The 23,591-nt window shown below is 35.9% G+C and overlaps 2 protein-coding genes across 5 annotated transcripts; both read right to left on the bottom strand.

The window, feature by feature from the left end:
* Positions 1–396: 396 nt before the first annotated feature.
* LOC135599087 (rDNA transcriptional regulator pol5-like) lies at positions 397–9,879 on the bottom strand. 2 transcript variants are annotated; one of them, XR_010481828.1, is made up of 9 exons: positions 9,089–9,879; positions 8,089–8,214; positions 7,805–8,002; positions 6,332–6,559; positions 4,749–5,906; positions 3,007–3,294; positions 2,217–2,730; positions 947–1,808; positions 397–806 (listed from the first exon to the last, which is right to left on the bottom strand). XR_010481828.1 is itself a non-coding variant. In XM_065093824.1 (9 exons), exons 1-8 carry the CDS (start codon positions 9,644–9,646, stop codon positions 1,006–1,008), a joined length of 3,873 nt encoding a protein of 1,290 aa, XP_064949896.1. In that variant the 5' UTR covers positions 9,647–9,879; the 3' UTR covers positions 397–806; positions 965–1,005. The 2 variants fall into 2 exon arrangements, 1 of the variants encoding a protein (XP_064949896.1); XM_065093824.1 differs by having other exon boundaries at positions 965–1,808.
* Positions 9,880–10,792: 913 nt separating this feature from the next.
* LOC135599079 (oligoribonuclease-like) lies at positions 10,793–19,763 on the bottom strand. Of its 3 annotated transcripts, none has more exons than XM_065093806.1 (9): positions 19,627–19,763; positions 18,577–18,702; positions 18,323–18,457; positions 17,648–17,724; positions 16,004–16,085; positions 15,856–15,911; positions 13,352–13,438; positions 12,206–12,296; positions 10,793–11,166 (listed from the first exon to the last, which is right to left on the bottom strand). In XM_065093806.1, exons 1-9 carry the CDS (start codon positions 19,685–19,687, stop codon positions 11,042–11,044), a joined length of 840 nt encoding a protein of 279 aa, XP_064949878.1. In that variant the 5' UTR covers positions 19,688–19,763; the 3' UTR covers positions 10,793–11,041. The 3 variants fall into 3 exon arrangements, with proteins under 3 accessions (XP_064949878.1, XP_064949880.1, XP_064949882.1); XM_065093808.1 differs by having other exon boundaries at positions 19,607–19,678; XM_065093810.1 differs by lacking the exon at positions 12,206–12,296 and having other exon boundaries at positions 10,858–11,166.
* Positions 19,764–23,591: the final 3,828 nt, after the last annotated feature.

Genomic DNA, 23,591 nt, shown 5'->3' with positions numbered 1-23,591 from the left:
AATTATATATTTTTGTTACACATTTCACATTTATATTCAGCATGGTTTCGTCTCCCCAAAAACTATATTTGTTTGATGAGATATGGTGATATATAGAGACTTGCAAGTTGCATGATTAATTAAAGTCATCATCAACAACCACTATTTAGTAATTAAATCCAAGAATTTGTTCTCTTAATTATGAAGTCTATAATGACAGGGAAGAAACACACAACCACTTTACCAACCATTAGGACCGCATGCTTGGCAAAAGATAGAACCCATTTTGGTTGCTGTATTAACCAATTGAAGGATAAGGGCTTTGGCATGATAGAAGGAAGCACACATATCTGATTCCAAAGATGAACAATGGTCATACCACTACGAATGAGTATTTCGAGCACCAGCACAAGCAAATTGACCAAAACATTTTAAGTATTCTAGCAAGGCATGCAAAATTAGTTCCTTGCACAAATTTTACACGGCAAACACTATCCTACTTAGACTCAAAAACAAATATATATGTTTCACAAAGAACAACGTTATATAGGCTTGTAAAACTATCGCTTTAGGGCTGTTGGGCGAAATTGTTTCTTTTGTTTTCTCTTTTACTAATCTCACAAATACATTGGGAAGTGTTCCATCACATCCTTCCCAAAACTGCAAAACTGATGAATAAACGGCCACTTTCAAAGAATCCAATTTGAACAATGGTTTCAGCAGCAAACATACCGACTTCCTCCACAATCACTTGCATTGAAGCTTTAGGACCCCATCTTGAATGGCCTCCAGATGATTTCAGCCTCATCCGGTAGAAGCCTAAGTACCTAAAGTAATTCAACATTGTAAATTAAACACCATGGTATTTGTAGCACAACAAGCTGATCAGAAAGCACATAATATTTGCATATGCATTTCTTGATTATAACTTTGAGGGTGCAGATTACTTTTCAAGATGAGCACTTACGAGAATGAGTTTTGATACCTCCTTTCACCATCTAATTGAATGGCTTGCAAGCACTTCACTTAACTAGAACTCTTAAAGGGATGAAATGCCTCTCCAAGTTGATGCTCACAAAGGACGCGTGCATCTGGCTTCAGAACCTTAAGAAAAGCCTTGTTCAGGTTAAGCACTGAGACTGTGTTCAAGATCCGACTGCAAAACCGCCGCACTTCTGCACGCCGTGATTGCTTTTCTGGCATCTTGGTCAACAGCTTTTCCATCAGCTCACAGATCGCTGGCAAGTTTTTCTTTAAAAATTTAGCTCTACTCGAGTCATCTTGATCTTTCTCTCCTTTGCCAGTTGGAATACCCGTTTTAATAATACAATCTATGACATCTAGGGCCTCAATTTGTCGAAATTCTGATTTTGCAGTCCCACACTTCTCCAAAAGGAAGCCAAAGAGCAGAAGCCCAAGCCACGAATGCCTTCTAATAACCTCTTTGATGAAGCCAGCTTTCAGTCGAGACTTCTTATTACTGAAGTAGTCAACCAATACGTTTTGAAAATCATTGGCCACACTCTCAAGTTCAGATTTTGACAAGTCCCGTGAATGCATGACTTTTAACAACCAAAACGTGGAGGTTTGAGCAAAAGAAGATACAGTTTTATACCGTGAACGCGATGCTGATTTTAGACTCTTCTCCAACAAGATTTCAAGACTATGAAGCTGTATGTCGTCACTTTTTGGGTAGTCCTTCGCTTTAAATACTTTCTTCTGCACAATTCCTCCAATGCGTTGTTTGAGAGGCTCCCCACCCTCAGTCATATGTGAATTCACATAAGCTTGAGCCAAGTAAGAATAAACCATCAAGACCTGAGGTTTACCTGCTTCAAATAATCATTTATTGTCCAAAGTTAGAAAATAAATATACTAAAGAGGCATGTTCATTCAAAAAAAGATAATTCTATATGCAATTTTTTAGATATATGTCCCTTGAAACAGGGAAGCACATGTATGAAACACAGACGAAAAGACAGAGAGAGATAGAGAGGAGGAGGAGGAGGAAGGACATGCAGGCTTGAATAATAGAGACAAGGATGATAACGGAATGTTAACATGCCTAGGCCTGACTAGATGTCTGGCCCAGGCTTAAATGTTAGCCAAAGATTTATACCAAAGGTCCAGCTCAATATATCCCAGGCTTGGCAAGCAATGTGCAAAGCCAAAGATAAAATCCAGATTTTCTTTGAGCAAGAATAGTAGGTGACCCCCAGAAAGACTCAATAAACTACCTGGATTTTTCTGCAGATAAATCTCTAGAAGTGAGAGAACACGAAGTTTGAAAGGTATAAGCTGTGATTGAGCACTGTCACTGCCAGAAATTTTCCGTTCCTTGAATATCCTTGCAATATAAGAATCCATACGAAACATCGCATCATCATCCATGTCATCATCAGAATCATCAGAAGCTGAAAGTTCTTCGTTCTTGGTAACTTTATCAATTGCCTTGACTATCTCTGTCCCCATAATATCCACATCTTTCTTGGCAACTTTGTCATCAGTTTCCTCAGGTCTAAGCAATTCATCAGCACCATCAGCATGGCCATCACTATCAACTGTGTCATCAGTCCCAACTTCATCAGCCTCCTCTGCTTCTTCGATTCCAAGAAAATCATCATCATCATCTTCTTCATCTCCATAACTGCTTGCCGTTGGGTGACGAGGACCCTTCAAATCCTTCTTTACAACTCGCAACATTTGAAGGAGTCCGGCATCAGTAATATCATCACAGAAAGACTTGAAAACCTGCAGAACAAGGTACAGCATGTAATATTAGTAGAAGATGAGAACATGTATTGACTAATTACTATATCCACATACACTATCAACCAATAACTCAAGAAAACACTATCCAACTTTAGTTTCATAAGAGAGAAGTCTACATTTTGCATAGGAAGAAAAAAGCCTTATTGACGAGTTATTGCTTTTTTAATTTAAAAAAGTACTCCAAGAACATTCTGCTACTACACATCCATCAGCCAGACCAGCAACTATAAATGCATTTAATTCTGTTCAACTTACCTGTTCAACAGCAAAACATAATGGACTAGATGACTGCGGCAGAAGTGAAAGTAAATTGTCCACCAACACATCCATAAATTCTGGCACATCGTTACCATCATATTCTTCATCTTCTGAAGAGCCGTCATCAGCAGCAGCAGGAAAAGCCTTCTTGCAACATATAGTTAACTCCAATGCAACTTCAGAGAACTCTCCTGGACGGACGAGTACTTGCAACAGCAACTGGATTAGCAGATAGCGAAATGCATGCAATTTGTTTGCATCTAGGCCAGGCCTTATTTTCCTTTCCTGTAATTGATAGCGTGCAGAAATATTTTACCAACATGAACCACCAATTGAAAAAAGATATCTCTACATGAACCGCCAGTTGCACTCATAAAATTATGTTAATAGATTATCATGTGCTAACAAGAGGACAAATGAATATACCATGTTCTACAATACTTTTGTATGGAATAATACTTCAGAACTTAATCTGCAAAATCAATTGATATACATAAAGTAGCATACAAGTAGGGACAAAAGAAGACCATAATGGATTACCTGTTACAAAAAACCAAATCTGTATTCACTTAGAACAGCAAATATGAAATCAGATATATATATACATACATATAAGCAGCTACCAAGTCTTAACCTAGTTTGTTCAATCATGGAAATGGTCATATATCAGAGATACAGTTGACAGGGATTTAAATAAGATTTAAGATGAATGGGTCTTGTATGGCATGAATCAGATATATAAACATTGAACAGTTGACACACTAATGTGATGGATTTCGCAAAATCATATCTTATTTTTCCTTTAGTCGCAAAAAAAGGATCTGGACAGACATTACCAAGTATCTCTACCATATAACAACCAGTGCAAAACTACTATACCTAATGTTAAGGGAAGATGTCTGTTCGTTCAACAAAAGTAATAACACAGTCATAGAACAAAAAGAGGATTAACAAATAAAATTAGACTCTCAGGTGCAACTTATCAAACATTTAATGGCTACTTTTCCTATAATACATATAATATACCTTTTTTGCAAAGGATCTAGAATAGCTTAGATTCTCCTTTATATAGTGAGAATCTCCATAATTCAAAGCTTCATAGTTATCACAATTCATAGCATCTGGAATAATAACCTCATAATATTTGGAATCCTGATCCCATTTATCATGAAATGTTCTGCGTGTATCAACAAATATGACACTATTCATGCTATTATCTTCTTTAAACCTTGTCACTTGCTAAAATCTAAGCCCACACCCATAACCACCCACTTCATGCTGATTGGGGTTCTTCATAACCTTCACATTTTCAATTTTAAGAATTTAAATGATAGATAACGGTTACTAACACTAACAATTTTTTAGTAGCCATGCTTGATAAATTAAAATCAAAGGTAGCGTATATGCCAAACATCTAGAAATCCCCTTCAAAGAATTTCTATGAACTGGATGCATTTTTGCTACCATTTTTACTGTATAAGTGTCCCCTTAATTTTTCTAATTTACTAAGCTGTAGTGATAATAAAATCTATCAAAAATATACCAACATTTAACTGTCACCTAAGTAGTGTTTCTTCAGCCTTGGATGAATATGTACACTATTAAACCAATTACTGCCAAACAATTTGAAAACTGGCACCATTCATTTCATTTTATTAGATGCAATAAGTGAGAAAAAAGCATTCTCTCCCTAGATGTGCACTCGGATCCCCTTTTTTTATGAAAAGGAATACAAGTACCTCTTGAGAAAGTCTAGATTCCATTGATAGCAGCTTTTTAAATGCCTTCTCGTCTTCACTGGTCAAGGTCCTATAAAGTGAAACTGAAGGAATGTTGTACAAAGTGTTTAACAGACACACAAAATAAGAACCAAGGTCATTAAACTCAATGCCAGTTGATGCATGTGAACTTTCCCCTCTCTGTGCATCTTCTAATAAGGACTGAAGCTGCTCGATACACATCCTGCATAGAGAACTAGATATAGCAGCCTTTGGCCATTTAAACTTCTCTTGCAACTCAAATGAAGTTACTTCAGTGCCTAGAGATGCAGAGAACAAACCCTGAACTGCTAGAAATTTTGTAATTTCTGTCTGCACTCGAAACTTCGCTTCTATATGTTTCGCAATTTCTGTATGTGGCCAAGACTTTGCAATAGAATCCAACTTTAGATTTTTTAAAACACGAGGCATGGTATCTATAACCCAATTCTTCAGGGAATCGATATTCCCAGAAGCAAGAGTTTCTTTATCCTCTGAAGAGCATAAATCAGAATTTTCATCTGTAGTCTGACTTTGATCTGATGGTTCATCTGTAATAGGTCCTTCATCCACAAACAAACTAATCAAATCCTGCACAAACAGCAAACAGCCTGGAACCGTATTGAATTTAGCAACCAAATTTTTCACTGTCTGTGTCCTGGAAATACTATCAAATATACCACTGCTGTGTTTCTGTAAGGATGTAATGACTGAAACACACCGATCATTATCATCTCCAACCAAGTCTAGTAACTCCTTCAGAAAATGCTGAGCCGCACTGTACAACCAGGAATCTTTGTTGGAGAGAACGTCCATCAGGCAATGGACAAGCTTGTTAGATAGGACAACCTTAATGCAAGATACAGGCAATTTTGGGAGAATAAGAAGCAAAATATCCAGCGCCAAAAGTTTCCTATCATGAGATGACTGAAGAAGTGATCTTTCAATTACAACTTCATGAAAACAACGAATATTCTTGGCAATATCCTCAAAGGAGCTACCTTTACGATTCCTCTTCTGCTTTTTAACAGATGTTGAACGTACTGCAACATCTTCGGAATGAGTTGTCATGTCCAACGTAAGCAAGTTCACCATTACTGGCCAAAGACTATGAACACGTGGCAGACAGAAGCTTGATTCCTGAAATGTGCGAGTCATATTAACAATCAGAAAATGTCAAACAACATAAATAAATAAATCAGTCTATGTAACAAATAAAATAACCAACCCAATTTTCTGACTCAAATGCATCAACAACAACAACAACAACAAGCCACAATATCTCAATCTGACTTGAATGCATATGCAACTAGACTAGACCTAATTTTCAAATGGATGGTGAAGACAAGATCTACTTAACATTTTCCGAAACACATCAGGACATCTATTGAATTGAAAAGGATTTTAAGACGATTATTCAAAATGGATTTAAGAATTTTCAAAGGCTAGTTGCTTCAATTAAGAATTTGAAAGGCCACCTGCTTAAAAATAAACAACCTCAAAGGCTAACTACTAGATGGTCACATATCACAAACACATATATGGATATAAGTTAGGGGTGCAACCTTAAAGCAATCAGCAAGATATAACAGATGGTCTCGACCAAAGAAGTTCTCAGAATTAAATGGGTGAGGAAGCAGCTTGCCAAACACTTCATCATCAACTTGAATCTTCTCTTGCAACTTCAAAGCTAAGTACAAAGCATCTGGATCTCCTACTTCAGCAGCTCTCTTAAACCAGTCGTGTACACCAGAAGCTTTCAGTACTTCAATTGACAGGGCTTGTGAGGGTAGCTGCAATGTCAGAAGAAAGCATCATGAGATCTAACTAAATCTTCAAATGGAAACTGAAAATATTAGAATAGTAAAAACTGGTATCAACTAAATCAAAAAAAGGGAGGAAAATTATGGTAACAACTTCTAAGTTCCCAACAATCTGCGGTCCGATCGATGGGGCTTTTCCTGCTGAAATTATGTTAGTAGCAATTATAACAACAATAACAACAACAATCATAAATCCCAACTATTTGGGATCGACTACATGGATCTTTTGCTGTCATTAAGATTAGTTAGCAGTTATAACCAAGGATTGAAATTTCATACCATACCGGTGTACCGAACAGTATGCCTATATATATATATATAAAGGTGTATGCAGCCTCGGCGACATCGCCTCCTCTTCTCCTTGTAACCTCGTCTACAGCATTCGGCGAAGACATCACCCTGTATCGTCTAATACGAGGCTATATCGAGTGGACCGCCTGCTACCGGGCGATCGACGTACCAGTTCACGGATGGTACGATTTGAAATCGCAAACCTTGGTTATAACACATATAAATATCAAAATTATTCCATGGATGGCAGTACTTGGCCTTTTTATCTTAGAAGCAACTTCTTTGCACCAGGCACTTCTTACTAATGGTGCATGTAAAGAAGAAAAAGATCAACTTCTGAGAAGAGACATACCTAACATCAGTTCATAATCCAAACAGAATTAATCAAGAAACTTAAGTAATAAAAAGTTTATTACAATTTAGGCCTGAATGTCATCATTGCAATAATCAATATTATTATTAAAAAGTAATAACAGTCTGGAAGAACAGGCTGCCATTTAGGCCACAATGGTCTGACATAATCAAGAGAGTCAAATTCCATGGATGTCATGGAGTCAGACTCCCTAGATTATTATTAAAAAGTAATAATCAAGAGAGTCAAATTCCATGAAGATCGTATCATCCTGGAAATAATTATAAGTACAATTTAGGCCACAATAGTCCAGAAGAACAACCTGCCATTTCATATAATAATCAGCAGGATAACCTAGTTCAAAGCACTTCTGCAGGCACAGACCAAGTAACTAGTATCTTGCAGACATGTCACTTATGTAGCACTGCAAACTATTGCAGACAACTAAAATAACTTTCTTCAGAAAAATATTCATTCCATGTCACCTCTAAAGAACCACCAGAAAGCAAAATTGAGACAAACAACCACAAGTCACATTCATAATTATATTCAAAGAGATAAACAATGTGTACCTTATCAACCATATCTAAAATTATAGAAACAGCTGGCTCACTCAGGTACCGCTTCTTCCCAGCTAAAGAAATAATGTGGCTCATAAAATCCTTAATAACTGATGTATCAGTATTTGTACTCCAATCCTTCACAATTCGCCCAGATCTAACAAGGGAACCATAAGCAAAGAGGCGACCCAAAAGATAATCTTTAGCTTCCTAAAGCACCAATACAAAAAGAAAATCAAAATTCAAGTAGAAAACATAAAAGATATATATCTTCTTAAAAAGGCCTTAAAATGTACCTGACCCTTCATTGAAGAAGAAACATCAAGCAAATCAGTTATCAATTTCATCACTGAGTTCAACTTAATAGTTGGAATTGTCCCAACTACAGCTGCTAACCCCAATGCAAAACCTTGTCGTGCACACTGTACCCAAAAAAATCAAGATGATCAGAAAACAAACCAAAACATCAAAACCAAACCGAATGCAGACCAAGAAACACCTCTCCCTTTTTATGCACTTATGCATTATGTTCAAAGTAATCTTCACTCCAAACTCGAGTCATAATTCTTTTGCAAACCCTGGTGAACATCTACGTTTCTGCTTTCAATATTTTTCAATATTTAGTGCGCATTTAAAGTTTACGGTCCAAATGTCATTGAATCGGCTATGATGATATAAAACTATCCAGAGAAGAAACAGAAATAAATTACAAAAAATAGGGCAACTCGATATGGTTTATGGACCAGAGAAAATTGGATAAGAATAATGACAGGTAGCTAATAAGTACAAGGCACTATTCCTTAGCAGAATATCTTATAAGTATAATTTTACCAATTTTCTTAGGATCATGCTAGTAATAAAATATGAGGAAACCAAATTTTAAAGGTATTTGAATATCCAAGAAATTGCAATGATTTTTTGGTAGTTAAGTAGCAGAACATATTCAGACCAGCAATATGCACATTTAACTAAAAGCATGTAACGGACAGGACAAAAGAAAATACCCTCCACTTTATAATAAAGAAAAGGCCACTCGTTGATAAGAAATCAAACACGTAAAAGACAAAAGCATGATAATGTTTTATTTAAAGCCATTTGTTCGAAAACTTGAACTAAAAGATGGTAATAGCGATAAACTACAGATCATTAATAGAGCACTGACCCTCCAACGGATTCACTAATGGATAAATTCATATCTATGCAAGATTCAACAAAAAGGGTAAGAAACATTGAACAAAACTGATGATCAACTACACTTCTAGAGGGAAGTGGAGAGTAAGTAGTAAGATATGATACCTCCCTCGAGGAAGACACCCCCCGGATAAGTCGACGAATAGCATATCTCAGAGAAGGCGCACAGTCCTCCAACCCATCATCCTTCTCAGCCTCTAGCTGCAGAGCCCCATCTTCCTCCCCCTTCCCCCTTTGCTTTTCGTATGCTTTCTGAACCTCAGACAACTCCACCACCAAAGACTCGGCAGCAGCTTCCCTAACCGAAGAATCGGCAGATGCAAGATCCCTGAACACATTTACATGCAACCCAGGCTGGTTGGCAGCAACCATAGAGGGCACGGACTGCGTGTCAGCCAAAGGAGCGCCTTCACTAGGTATCTTAGCTTTAGGCTGCTCCTTCTCAGCATCAAGCCGGTGCCTTGCCTTGTCCAATTCCTTCCTCTTCTTCCTCCTCTCCATAATATTCATGGACCTAGGGGCAGCCGATGCCGCAGTCTTTGCATTGAAGGTCTCACCTTTTTCAAATTCTTTGTCAGTTTCCACGGAAACCTCCTCAACCGAATCATTATTCTCGCTATCTAGCGGTTCTTGGGAAATGGAGGGCCGCTTCTTGCTACTCATTGGACTGCCGAGATCCTTTCGTGACACGAGATCGGTATGGTCGCTCGTTTAAACTGAGAGATGCACTGCAAGAAATCGATTGAGATAACGATGCGCGGAAGGAGAAGATACCTCACCAATAGAAGAAAGTCAAAGGAGGAGAAAGATATCGCCTTCTTTTAAGGGCGTTAGGGTTGGCGAGGGGTTCGCAACTCGGAAGGAAGCCAAAGGAATTGTGTGCGGGCCGCCGCTCGCAAGAGAGGAAAGCGTGACGATCAAATAGCCTTTTATAGCTCATCAAATGACACAAGTACCCTGTATTGTTAGGCTTAGAATTGGGCCGGTCTGTAAAGCCCGTAAATATTGGAGAGGGCATCGGCATCGCATTAGGGTTTCTCGAGTTCTCCGATCGACCTACCACAAAATTAAATTTAAGATAAATTTCGATAGAATAGTAGGGTATCCAAGTAAAATTTACGTTTGAATTCGGAATCTCCAATTCATCTAATTCAATTAAATTGGATTTGAATCTTGTTCTTGTTAAAAAAATTAGAAAAAAGTTTAAACCTTTTGGTCAAGAGTTATATATATCATATGAGATATAATATCATAATAAATATTAAGTCGATAGCATTTTATTATGAAATAAATTACTGATTTAATGATAATAGAACCATCAAGCCATTATAATCTACTTTAAATCCGGTCTATACTTATTTTATAAAAAGAATTTAAACATATAGGTTTAAATTCTATACATGTCAACATAATATCTAAATATTGATGTCATTTATCACTGGATGGATAGTTGAATAAGTATAAACAATTAACCCAAAATGTTGTAGTTCATATTATATTTATTTATGATGTCTTTATTGAAAGAAAATTATTTTTTTAAAGACATGTATTTGGGAATAATACATGGAATGATTCACCACAAAGCTAATTATAAGATTAGTACTTGATTTTCTCTTATAATATTGGTCTTTTACTACTATATAAATCGGGCGAAGCTGGTAAGAAAAAAAAAGCTTTAGGCAAACTACCTTTTTTTTTTTTGCTTATATATCATGTTTAATGAGATAAACTAAAATAATAAATACTAATAATAAATAAAATAAAATTAGAACATAAATATAAACAAATTTTTGTAGTGTCTGATCTCAATGGGTCACAAACCTATGTCTGGCTTACATTTCATATCAGGTAACAATTTCCAAGAAATCACAATATTTTGGAAGAAACACACACAGTAATCTTAGATTACCACTTTGTATGAAATAGTGAGAACTGGGAACAATTGCAACTAAATATTAGTTGATCATCTTGATAAAAAGTCACATGCTTTCAAGGATACATTTCTTGAATACCTAAGATAAAGAGATCTAATATTATGACACAGCAATCACTAGTTAATTACTGTCTGGCCCTGTTTGGTGCTTTGAAAATGACTTCCTTGTAGTATTTTAGTTCCCTTATGCTCTCCTTTATGTCATCCATAGCTCTATGCCTTTTCTCCTTTGCAGGTGCCCTCCTCTTCTCTGTTTCAAAAAGTGACATGAACTTGTTTCAGACATGTATCTTATTCAGAATATTCAAAGGATGTAACAATGTGATTTATAGATATGCTTCACCGTATTGTAATCAGATAATAAAAAAAAAAATGAGAAATTGTATCGGCATGTAGTATGCATGTCAATCAGATGGCTAAATAGAAGGTCAATGATAGTCAACACTGTTGTCGGCATTACCAACTTTATTTCCAAAAAACACATTTATGAAGAGATTTGTTCTTTTTAAAAGCATAAATGCAAATCAAGCATAAGTTCCGTCACACTGATCTTTATGGCACTCAGATTTAAGTTATTACATTCAACTTATTACTTGAGTAGCATATTAAAATTGTTTAAACTAGAGTTTATATTCAACTTGCTGCTCGAGTAGCATAAAACTAGTATTGGCTCATCAGCTAATATGACAAAATGTTGAGACGAGGCACAACAACAGGCTCTCTCCTGAAACTCCAAAAGCAAGATAAAACAGAGTTTCAAATGCGATAGCCTCATATTTAAATGTGGTTATACAATTGCCCTGCATGCAGCTACATGGCCTCAAACAATATGTGGTGACTATGGAAATGTGGAAACTATCATATCGTCTGCATAAGCATAAAAATATGCCTCGTGTGTTTAACACTCATTCTTTTTTAGGACTATTGCTTCAACTACTACTATATGGTCCATGATAAATGTTATTCACCGTTTAGATCTGCACTAGTTCTATAATTCGCTTAAGTAACTTTTCAAATGAGAATGATTGACATCCTATAGATTTTTCACTTGGTCTTTAGAATATATGTCTATATTTTTATCTACACTAAAATTAATTTTATTAGAATATTTTAATGAATTGCATATACAGTTGCATACCATGTGCATATTGTGATATATTGACGGCCTTCAAACCATGACTACTTTTCAAAACATTGAGATGAAACACCATCAATCAAATTATCAAGCATGTTTTTCAGACATGTTAAAATGTAAACACATGGACATAAATTGATACATAACATATTACCTTTTGGAAACCAACGGATGCACAAAGCCATAACACTACTAACATCAACTAGTGTGTGAGGAAAGATAACAGCCAGAGAAGGCATATATTTCTGTAAGAAAAACATAATAGTATATAATGAGAACCATGTCGTGTAGTATCATATATCAAACAATAAACTAACCTTTGTTTTCGATAAAAAGCAGTACTAAAGAGATAACTGCAATTTCAAAATGATTTTGCTTGTATTACAAGCTCGTTGGTGGTTAAGCTAATATCTAGCACAGAATGTCTTTTTTCTTTTGAAGGCTAAATTTAAAACGCAAACGCAGGAGCTTGTAATACTTTACAGTTAAACCCAAGTTAGGCTGCACCAACATTTTGCTTTACTCAAAGCCAAGCATAATTTGTAAATTTAGGCTAGCATTATTCAGCAAATGCTGAAGTAGCAAATTGAGATGTATCCTAAGTGAACTAAATAATCACATTCAACACAAAAGTAGCCTCAATTCTATAGGGTGAAGGAAGAAAAAAAGTCAATGCCAGAACTTGGTCAATGTTACATCAGGCACTTGGTCAGAAGGATTTTCCTTAAGAGGTTCAAGTATGGAAATTTATCGATAACCGAAGTGAAGAAACAGAGTTTACAATGAAAAGTTAAGTTAACCTCATGATGCTTGAATTGATAAGTTATCATGTCATTTATATTATATCTAGAACAATTAGTAGAGAAATTAATTTGTTGATGAAGACCCAACTATCTTGAAGTTCATGTACAAATTATGAGGGTCATTGCTCTACATATGCAACCATCCAAATTTCTATTGAAACATTGTGAAATTATATTTACACCTTAATATATAGAATACCATATAACCAATTTAAGATTATGATTAAACACTGATGTAAAATTACATCAAACATATCCCTAAAAGTATTTACTATATAGATAAAACTTACTGAAAAGCTAAATCAGAAGAAATTTCAAGTCATCAGATTTGTATGCAGATCCACCTTATTTAATCCAAATATATTCATTGTTCAAATCTTTTAGGATTACACCATGAGAGCTTGGTCATAAAACAATATTATCATTGAAGGCTGTATGCTGACAATTGGAGTAGGAAATATCTAATGAAATAAAAAAATAGGAGATATTATTCTGACCTTCAAGAACAGAAAATCCACATAAACAGAATTTCCAGCCAATTGTGGGGTATGTCCACCTACATGCTTCTTCACAAAGTCTATAACCTGCAATGAGCATGTATGGCCTAAAGATGCATGCAAAAGGATAACTTGTGTTGACTGATTTCAAAAATGTGTGTGTTGACTAGGTAAACCTACATGCAAAAAGTATGAAGTTACAGACGATCATTCTGAGAACTGACTATATCAAAAACATACAGGGAATGTTTGCAACCGTATTTTGTATAATTTGAGAGGAACAAATAATCAGAAAAAGGAAAAAAGACAAAAAAAAAATTACTGCTGCTAATAATCACATATCACCAAAACTCAAAAATGCTAGCAGTTATTGTGCTAATCATTGAGATCATTGTACTAGTTTGGGTACATATTAATAATTTTCATACTGGCTTCCAGTATAAATGTACTAGGCTGGGTACATATTAATAGACAATCTAACCTTCAGGCTCCTACTCTTGCAAATGCTGCAAGAACTAGTTTTTTTGGAGACTATGACAGTCCTGGTTAATAAATAATATTCTTTTCTTTAAAAAAGTTGAAATCATTGTCTACCAACAACATAAAGGTGTGACAAATTAAAACGAAGTTCTAGGCTCATGTTCATTTAATGTACATTTACTGTAGCTATACGACTAGTAAAGAACCTGCTACTGCTTTTTACAACTATTTTTATGCTTATTTCTAACCTATTAACAAAGATTATACATGGATATTGTTCCTCATAAGTTTCTAGTTTTGTATGTTAAAGAGAACATGACTACATAACAAGGTTTTTAATCTCGCACCATACTGACATACCAAGCTTTACTCGGTACGGTGTCGGCATATCGAGCGGTACATCGGGGCATACCGAGCGGTACACCAGGGCGTACTTGATGAAGATTAGAGAAGCAGCCGAAGTTTCCGTGCTTGAGTTGTGCCGCCTCCATCATCAATGATCCCATGACAACCCGGAACAAGCTCTCCGCTGAGCTATGGCTCAACATCTGTCGTTACTACTGCTGCAGTTGAGGATGGAATATCATCTACGGGGCAAAGGTAAATCCTCTGCTTTTTTGTTCTTTGACCTCCTGCGCAGAAGGCGACGATAACGACTACGGAGGTGGAAAGTAAGGGATGCTATGGCCGTTAGTGGTGGCGACGCCATCAGAGGGACCATCCTGAGTCTCGTCGCAAAGATCCGACGCCAAGAACAGAGTGAACATGGTCTCAGTCTCGAGGCTGGAGACTCTAACGAGGAGGAAGTCCTCAAAGACTATGCCGAGCAGCGAGCTCGGGGCTGACCGATACTGGAGGCCGAAGCTCATCTGCTGCTACTGGCGACAAAGGAGATTGGATTCGGCTTCCGTTGTTCGTTGTCCATTGAATGCGCAGGCGGGCGGGTAAGGAAGGTTGAGATCTTCCGACGACCGTGCTGAAGGAGACTCGTACATCACGTCTCCTCCTCCATCATCTCGACTCCCACACTACCCTCTCCTTGCTCCCACTTCAAATCAAAATAGGCTTCTTTTCCCACAAAAGATTTGAACCTACAGCTTCCGCCTCTTCGCCATAAGCACAGCTCCAAGAACCAGCTTCCCAAGAAACCACCCACATCGAAAGCCGAATCAACCAAACTATGTTATTGGCTAGAACGAAGCAAATTAAAGAAGTTGTTCCAATAGGGAATCTTGGGGAGGAACCGATAAAAATCGTTCCTTTCACGGCTCGCCTCCCTCTCTACCGCCCTTAAATTATCGATAAAAATTCGGTACCACCCGGTAATGGGTACATACCGCCCGGTACGAAATTAAAATCATTGCTACATAATCATTTGTTTTACCAAAATATGCAACTATTCACCCATTATATGTCTTAAACTATGACCCAAAGTTGCTCCCATAGTTTGATTTGTGTTCTTAGGTGAAACATTAAGTAATATTCATTTTGAAATCAATATCAACTAAATGATTCTTCACAAACAATGATCTTTTAAAAAATACTTAGTGGACTCCAAATGGCAACAATAGATGCATTTTTTATCCAATTCCTCCAGATTAGTTGTTTAAACTAATGTATGCACTCCATATTAGCTGTTCAAACCCATGCTTTTAAGGAATTGTTAGGGTGTTATGGAGGAAGGAGGCATTTTTTAACTAAACTATGGCATGTATAGATGATTTTGCAGTCCAGCTATATGTTTGACAGAACAAGGACATGTTTCCTTTTTCTTTTGGGTGTTTTTTTTTTTCTATTACGTCTGTTTGCTACTGGTCAATACCAACCAGTATGCTGGTATAATATCAGTCTAATAGGGTACTGACTGAGATCTAAAACCTTGGTACTCCACTCATTGGATTTAAATTGTCATAACTTTCTTCTTCAAATTCAGGTAGAATCTTGGGTCATTTATTTCTTCCTTATACAGGAAAAAACCTATAAACATGCAACAGTAAGATATGCAAAGAGTAGACACAACATACCTGTTTTTCTGCATCCACCTCTGTTATTGTGCTTCGTAGAACTCTCTCTGTCAAACCTGCCATAAAATTGAATGAATATCAATTTTTCTTCCTTTTAGAAATTTAGATGAAGGCCACCAAAGTGAAGAACATCAGAACACAGGCATACCACTAGCTCCATGATGTTCACGACACCATTCCCCCATATTATCCAAGCACTCCTTTGTTTGTTTGATAACCAAATCTGGACCCTGAGTGCAGAAATATCTTAACTGAGTCAGCAAACAGAAGTCCACCAATTATGCAAGGAACACACATTTTTGCCAGTGATAAATAAATGTGTAAGATCATCATAGCCGATGAAACCAAACAAAGTTTTTTTTTTTAATACATGATGAACTTCAAGAAAACAACAAACAAAATCCATACTGACAAGATCAGCAACCTAAGTAAATGCAGCTTTTCCATACTTTTAAGTAAAAATAATAATAAACAGTTCAGAAATTTGGTCTAATGAAAGAAAAATTAGGATTTTCTGGCCACGCATCAAAGAAAATGAACAACAAACAAGCAGGAGCCTCATTGCATTAGCAAAAACCTGAATTTATGGATCAACATCCAACATCTAATGACAATTGTATGTGAATTATGCGATATAATGATATATCCGATCGGCATAACCACAAATGCAAGCTACCTTCTACATTGGTGATGTTTAGCAGGCTTTTCTGCATTTGTTAAGAACATGTTAGCTGGCCTTGAGTAATAAATAATCATAAGGCTCTAATCTAAAGTCTAAATGTCAGTCTCAGTTTCACTAAGGCCTAGCAAGCCATTCACACTTTGGACCATGATATGGATATAATAGCATTGTAATGACGAAACAACGGTGCTTCAGTCAGAAATATTTGGAATAAAATGTGCAATTTGCTTTTGGCATAATCTGCTACTACCATATCACAATTATATGGAAACAGCATATATTGAAAAGGTAAATTCTCCTTCTCATCATATTTCAGATCCGCTATCTATCATCTTCTATATTGCAAGCTAGGCACAACCACCCTTAGCATATGGAACATACGTATTCATATGGATAACCAACTTTAGTTTGTGGAATATATGCATTCACTCAAACCTATCGATTATTAACAAGTATACCAAGTCAAGAGCAGCCAACTACACATGTTCCAAGAACGACAGATTCTATGGGATCAAAATTGGAAAGAAAACACAAATATTCACAATATCCAAATGCAATAAAGAAAATTTATAACATCCATCTCATTCAAGGGTGAATATCTCTCCACAAAGACAACTAAAAGCTTCGGATTCAAGTTGAAAGATCAAATATTGCATGCCATGTATGGATTTCATGGCTATAGAAGACTTCCAACAGTCTAAAACCTGTCCAAACTGACAAGTTCACAACTAACATTAATTGTTAGTATTTGTCCTGTGCTATTTCTCTGAGATGTAAAGCAGATCAACTAATTATATTTATTATAGTCTTGCTTCACATTTGACCTGTTACAATGAATAGGGATCCTTTGGAACTTGTCTAATGTTCCTACTTGAAACATGTGAATCTCTATTTAAAAGAAAAAGGACATGTCAATGCCTTCCCTTTCAACAATGATAGCCTGCCTCAGGCAGCAGGTTTCAAGAATGAATGCAACATTTTAGCAACTTGGGCTCCAAACAATAAAATACAAAAAGCTAAATGAGAGAGTCAAATGGAGGAAAAAGTAAACATGGTGCAAGTCAAGTGCCTGAAGATATGTAATCAACAGAAAAAAAAAAAAAAACTCACATCAACTGATTTGGTTAAATTACCATCTGTTATGACACAAGCAATCTCCAATATCCGATCAACTTCAATACTCAAACCTACACAGTAAAAGGTGACAGTAGAGAAGCTAAAGTTAGAGATGATGATACTAATGCAGGTTGGATTTTACTCAAAAGAGAGCAAAGACTCTAATCTTCAATTTAATTGCAAACAAAAGAGATCTCCAGGTTCTGCAGCAAGCAGTGATCAATAATTTTTCCTTTTAACTCTAATATGAATAGGGACAAAGGATGAATAGAAAGCTGAAGAAAGAGGGTCAGGTGATTAAAAATAATAAAGTGAAATATTCAAGAATTATCCTTTACCACAGATTTTACTTGAAAATAGGGATTACATATGAATTAGCTGGATGTGTACGTGTTGGTTTGCAAATGCCAGCATAGTACTTTATTTTATTCATAATTTCTAGACAAATACAAGGAGTTTATATGAGTTGTTTCATAAGTTCCAGGACCAATAAATTGTTGTAAGTAAAGGCAAAGATTTAATATGAGATACATCAAACAAATTTCAAAAGTAATGTAAAGAGTTAATGATAGTGCATGTACTCATATCAACAAGCATTATTAACTTAACCAAGTTTCTGCCAAATGTTTAATGCATTAACCTCGAAAGAGTAATAATTTAAGTTCATACCTGTCATTTCCAAGTCAATCCACACAAGGGGCATTTTGTAGTCACCCGATGATGATGGAAGGGTTTGTTGTTGCAATCTATCATCTTTTGAACTTTTATTTTTTCCTGATGTTTGGCCTTTTCCCTTAGTTACATCTGTAGAGAAAACATACCAATATTTCATTAAAGGAGACCTGAATTCCAAATATCAATCATCTTGTCAGCCTAATAATGCAATATTAAGTTCACTAGCTCCAAATCAAGAAAAAACCAACCTGACTTTTTGGCATGGGTTTCATCCTTGGCAACAGAAAGAGAGGCTATTTGTTCTTTGTCATCCTCAGCATCCAAATGAAGAATAGAGAATAGATTTGAAATACTGTTCATCTTATAACCTTCTCCTACAAGCAAAAGAGTAAGCCTCTCTATCCACTCTCTCTACTTGGTTTCACAGAAAGTCACTTAAGTCATACATCATCGATTGTAGGGAGACATTAGAATCTAAAAGCAAATAGTATGATAAACTTCACCAAAATAACATTATTCACAGTTTAAGCATAAAAAAGCATCATGAAGATTCAAAGTTCACCAGCAAAAAGATGTTAGTCTGACTAAGAATAACCCACAAGCGTCCATGTCAGCCTCGATCTGACATGGAATACACAAGATCCTTACTCAGTGACGCACTGAATTTTATCTGAACAACATGTTAATAGCAAAAGTTGCCTACAGCAGGACCAACTAACAGCTGCTAGAGATTATATGCAAGTTGATGGATTTCGTATTAAATCCACTAAGTTGCAGCTCAGGATTCTAATGTATTTTCCAGATAATTCAGTCCCTGTCAATCCACACTTTAGCTCAGTTAGCATTCAAAGTCTTCCTCGATAGCTGAGCAAGCAAATCAGCAAACAAGTTGCTCTCAACAGTCTTTTCTAGTCCTGACGAACGCCAATTAACGCAGGTCATCAGAATGTAATCGAACAGGAAATACTCAAGTCCAAAAGGAAGAACAAAATCGGAAACCCTCACAATACCGTCGTATATCATGAATGAATACATTAACTAACAACAAATAGGAACTACCATCCCCTATTTTCAAGTCCTCATGTCACCCAAATTCCCGTCAAAAAAATTTTGTTCTTTTCACCACAAAACCCATCACTGGTACCAAGATCTTCTGGCGAGGAAAGGAATGATAGGATCCGAGAGAAAGAACATCAATTAGCAGAGAACAAACACAAATCGCAATTAAATGTGATCGGAGAAAGGCAAAAAAAAAAAAGGGGGGGTGCGATCGGTTACTTCGTAAGGAAGTATCGTACCGGCGCTCAATAGCTGCTTCCCTCGGCGTCTCGTCTCGTCTTCTTTGGTGGAGGGATTCATTAGAAGAGAGGAAGGCGAGCGTGCAAATATACTTCAGTTAGATACCTGCGGGAGAAAGACACCGAGGTCCCACAGCGAAAGAGATGGGGTAGAACAATGGGTGGAACGTCTGAGTGTACGGAGAACCATTCAAGAAGTCAGTGCACGGTTCAGCCCATATCGGTTTAGGAGAGAGCCCAACCCATTTGGCCTATATATGCACGCCTGTACCAGAATAGCGACCAAAGCATACGTATGTACGCGTCCGCGTTCTTTTCACAGAAGAAAGGAAGGTGAGCGTGCGAAGGTATTTATGGGAGAAGGACGACTGGGTCCAACCGCCAGTCGGGTTTTCGAGGGTTCAACGAACCCACCGTTAGTCGGAACGGTGTCGTCGTCGCCTCCGTTCACCGATTCAGAGGAAGCGTTGGCTTCGGCCGGAGGATTAGGTTTTCACGGGTCATCTCAGTGCGTGCATTGCGTCAAGAGGGTTTGAAGAAGGCGAGTGCTCGGGTGGGCCTCACGTCGAGGCCCAAGCGAAGGCACCTGCCCGGCCCACCTGTTGGGGCACTCGAGTGCTTGTTGTAGCCTGTGTTTGATTTTACGCTGCCTTTGAGATTTGATTTCGAAGGTATTCGATTGTTCACATAAGCTTGTTAATTTATGGGTTTTATTTAATTAGAAAATATATATTTAAAATTTGATTAATTTTTATTACGTTTATCGATTAATAAAAAGAAAATCGATAAGATTCCTTAAGAGATAGGGACTATCTTAATCATCCTTCCTACTCTCATCTATATATAATCAAAACCTTCCTAGATCCTCTATTCTATCGTATCTAGTGATTCTGAAAATAAAAAAAGAGAAAAATAAGTATATAGTTTATTTCCTATATAGATCCAAGACATATCATGGTACGTTGCATTGCCACATCTAAGATAGTACCTATTGATTAACGTGTTCAAAAAATATACATCTTCTGTCTTAGATTTATGATATTTTATTTCAATAATAGCATTAAATTTTTTTATATAATAATTTTATTCCTTATAATTATGTCAAAGTTATATCACTGGAATCTAAATTATGGTAGATCATTAAAGAAACTAGATTTATTTGTATATTAGATCTATTTTAGATCTATTTATGCATTAGATCTATTTTAATTATATCAAATTATTATTTCTAGTTTTGATTATATTGCCATAGATTTAGCTAAATTTGTCTAAGTTGTGAGTCATCCTTATATTATCCATTCACAATAGGTTAGCTTAGTTGCAACCTTACTTGATGTGTAAAAAACAGTTTATAAGCAATTTTACAAATATTTGATGTGTAAAAAAAAATTGAGAAAAAAAGACTTTAAAAGGCAAACAAACAGTCGTAAGTCGACAAACAACTACTCACCAGGTGTCAAGCACGTTGGCAAGTTTCCACAGGCTTTACGTACATACTTGTGAATTCAATCAACGTCTAATACTATCTCAAACCCTCATCTAGTCCTATACCACCTGGGTGGTTCTGGAGTACTGAGATGATTGACGTTTTACTTCGCACAATAATCTATAAAAAAAATAGGTTATCGCATGCAAAGACCGGGTCATTTTGAGGTAATTTTATTCATTCTGGTGAGTGATAGCTCTGTAACTTTATAAACTATTCATGCTTACAGGTTTTTAGTACAAATACATAAAAATAAAGTAAAATATATTGTAAAACATATGTATAAGTAAATAAAAATGATGAATTATCCGTTAATGAAAGTATTACGAGTGCACGATGATCATCCGTGATATTTTTCCCCACTTCAATTATCGATGCTCTTATCGACGCTTATTGATAGGCTTTGATAACTATTTCTTTATATTGTAGGGTATTTTTAGTTTCTTAATTGGCTTATGTCCGGGAAAGCTTTTATCACTTCACTAAATATCGAATATGTTATGCTTCATTAGATAGCATTATTTTATAATATGCTAAAATGGCTTCAACTTACTTTTATAGGAGGCTTTGGTGGTCGGTAACTAAGTTGGAACACTTCAGGAAACATCTTACGGATCTAAGTGGTAGGCTTTCAAGTTACTTGCATAGAAAACATTGTGAAATTTGAGCTACGCTAACAATTGTAATTTATAAGAGATTATCTACCATGCTGATAATTGAGAAAAGTCCTTCATACTCATGCACCGGTCACTTTGCACTTTGTCTAAAGAACTAGAGTGATGTTGGTTAGAGCTTCATCGGCACCAAGTCACCGACTTTAAACTCCTATAGTTACCTTTCAAATCTGCCCACTTCTTTATCTTTTTAGTTGCCTTCTTCAAATAAGCCCTAGTAATATCTATATTTTGGTGTCATTTTTTTATAAAGTGATATATCGATAAGTTATTCCTAATATAACCAATAGCTAAGGTGTAATGAGTTGACGGTTGTTATCTTGGGTTATAGGAAAATTGGGTTATATATAAGAACTTCACGTAATCTTGTTGGTTGGCATTCACACGATGCCAAAGATATTACTCAATTAGCAAACTTATTCGTTCAGTTTAGTCATTCATCTACGGGTGGAGGCTTATGAGTAAGTATAACTTAGATCCCAATAATTTGAACAGCTTGGTCTAGAATCATCCCAAGAATTGTACATCTCAATCATTAATGATATTATATAGGACTCACTAATACTTCGCATTTTTTATCATCAACTTAGTTGCCTCCTTTGTTGAGTATTATAGGCTATAACAATGTATATTGTATACTTTAAAAATTAATCAGCCACCATGAGTATCGATCCAAGTCCTCTTACCGTCAGCAAGTTTGATATAAAGTTCAATGAAGTGCTATCTTACAACCTTTCTGCTCCAAAAGCCTCACTGACTTTTGCTATTATAATTTATTTTATTGGTTGGTAAAGCATATTCGAATATATTTCTTCACATCGGTCATCATCTTTGGCCAATAGAAGACTCTTCCAACAAAAGTTAATGTTCGGTGAATACTCAAATGTCTTGCATAAAGGGAATCATAATACTCTCTTAAGATATCACGCCTTAAATTCTCCGTTTGAAAAATATAAACGCAATTTCCTTTTTGTAGAAGAGTCCCTCTTGGACCTAAAATTATCGTGTCTTACCTTATTTAATCAATTGCATTAAGGTTATTATTTGAGGATCACTGTACAATCCATCCCTATCTTGAAAGAAAGTTAGAGTGCAACTGACTTGCTTGGCCTTCACCTTCCGGTTGCATGACAATCACTAACTTCACTTTCCTCCTTAATACATCAGCTACGATCATTATCAAATCAAATTTGGTTAGGAAATCCTCTCACGATGCTTACTTACTTTGGGGAAAGTTTCGTAAGTTTAAAAGTAACTCAACGTGATATTGTTTATCCTTGGCATAAATCGCATTATAAGAAGATAGTACCACCATACTTATAAACAATGGACTATCGTTGTCATCTCTTTTTGATAAATTTTTTAAATAAATTTTATATAAAATTATTTTGAAATAAAATTTATTTTATTTATTTTGATTTTGAACTCTTTTATATTTTATCAATTAATAGGTCAAGTAAGAGAAAATTAGATTACGTGATTCTATTTAATTAGGAAAGATATATTATAGATTTAATTAATCTAATTATGATATAATTCTTTAGAAGATGACCTATTAATTACTTTTTCTAAACTCTTTATTTTTGTCTATACATAGGAAAGACTTGTTAGGTATGATATAAAGATATTTTCTCTCACCTCCCCGTAAGCTCCTATTCCATAAATTACAATGGTATCGAGTAAAGAGAAAATCTACCTTCTTTCCTACGAGAGTTCACAATGTATTAGTACATTTTTAATTAGCATGTTTAAATAGTACATATCTTTTGTCTTGTCTTATATCTATGATATCTAATTTTAATTAA

This window comes from Musa acuminata, chromosome BXJ1-2, assembly GCF_036884655.1.
Source record: "Musa acuminata AAA Group cultivar baxijiao chromosome BXJ1-2, Cavendish_Baxijiao_AAA, whole genome shotgun sequence".
Taxonomy (NCBI): domain Eukaryota; kingdom Viridiplantae; phylum Streptophyta; class Magnoliopsida; order Zingiberales; family Musaceae; genus Musa; species Musa acuminata.
This window is presented reverse-complemented; position numbering and strand designations above follow the sequence as displayed.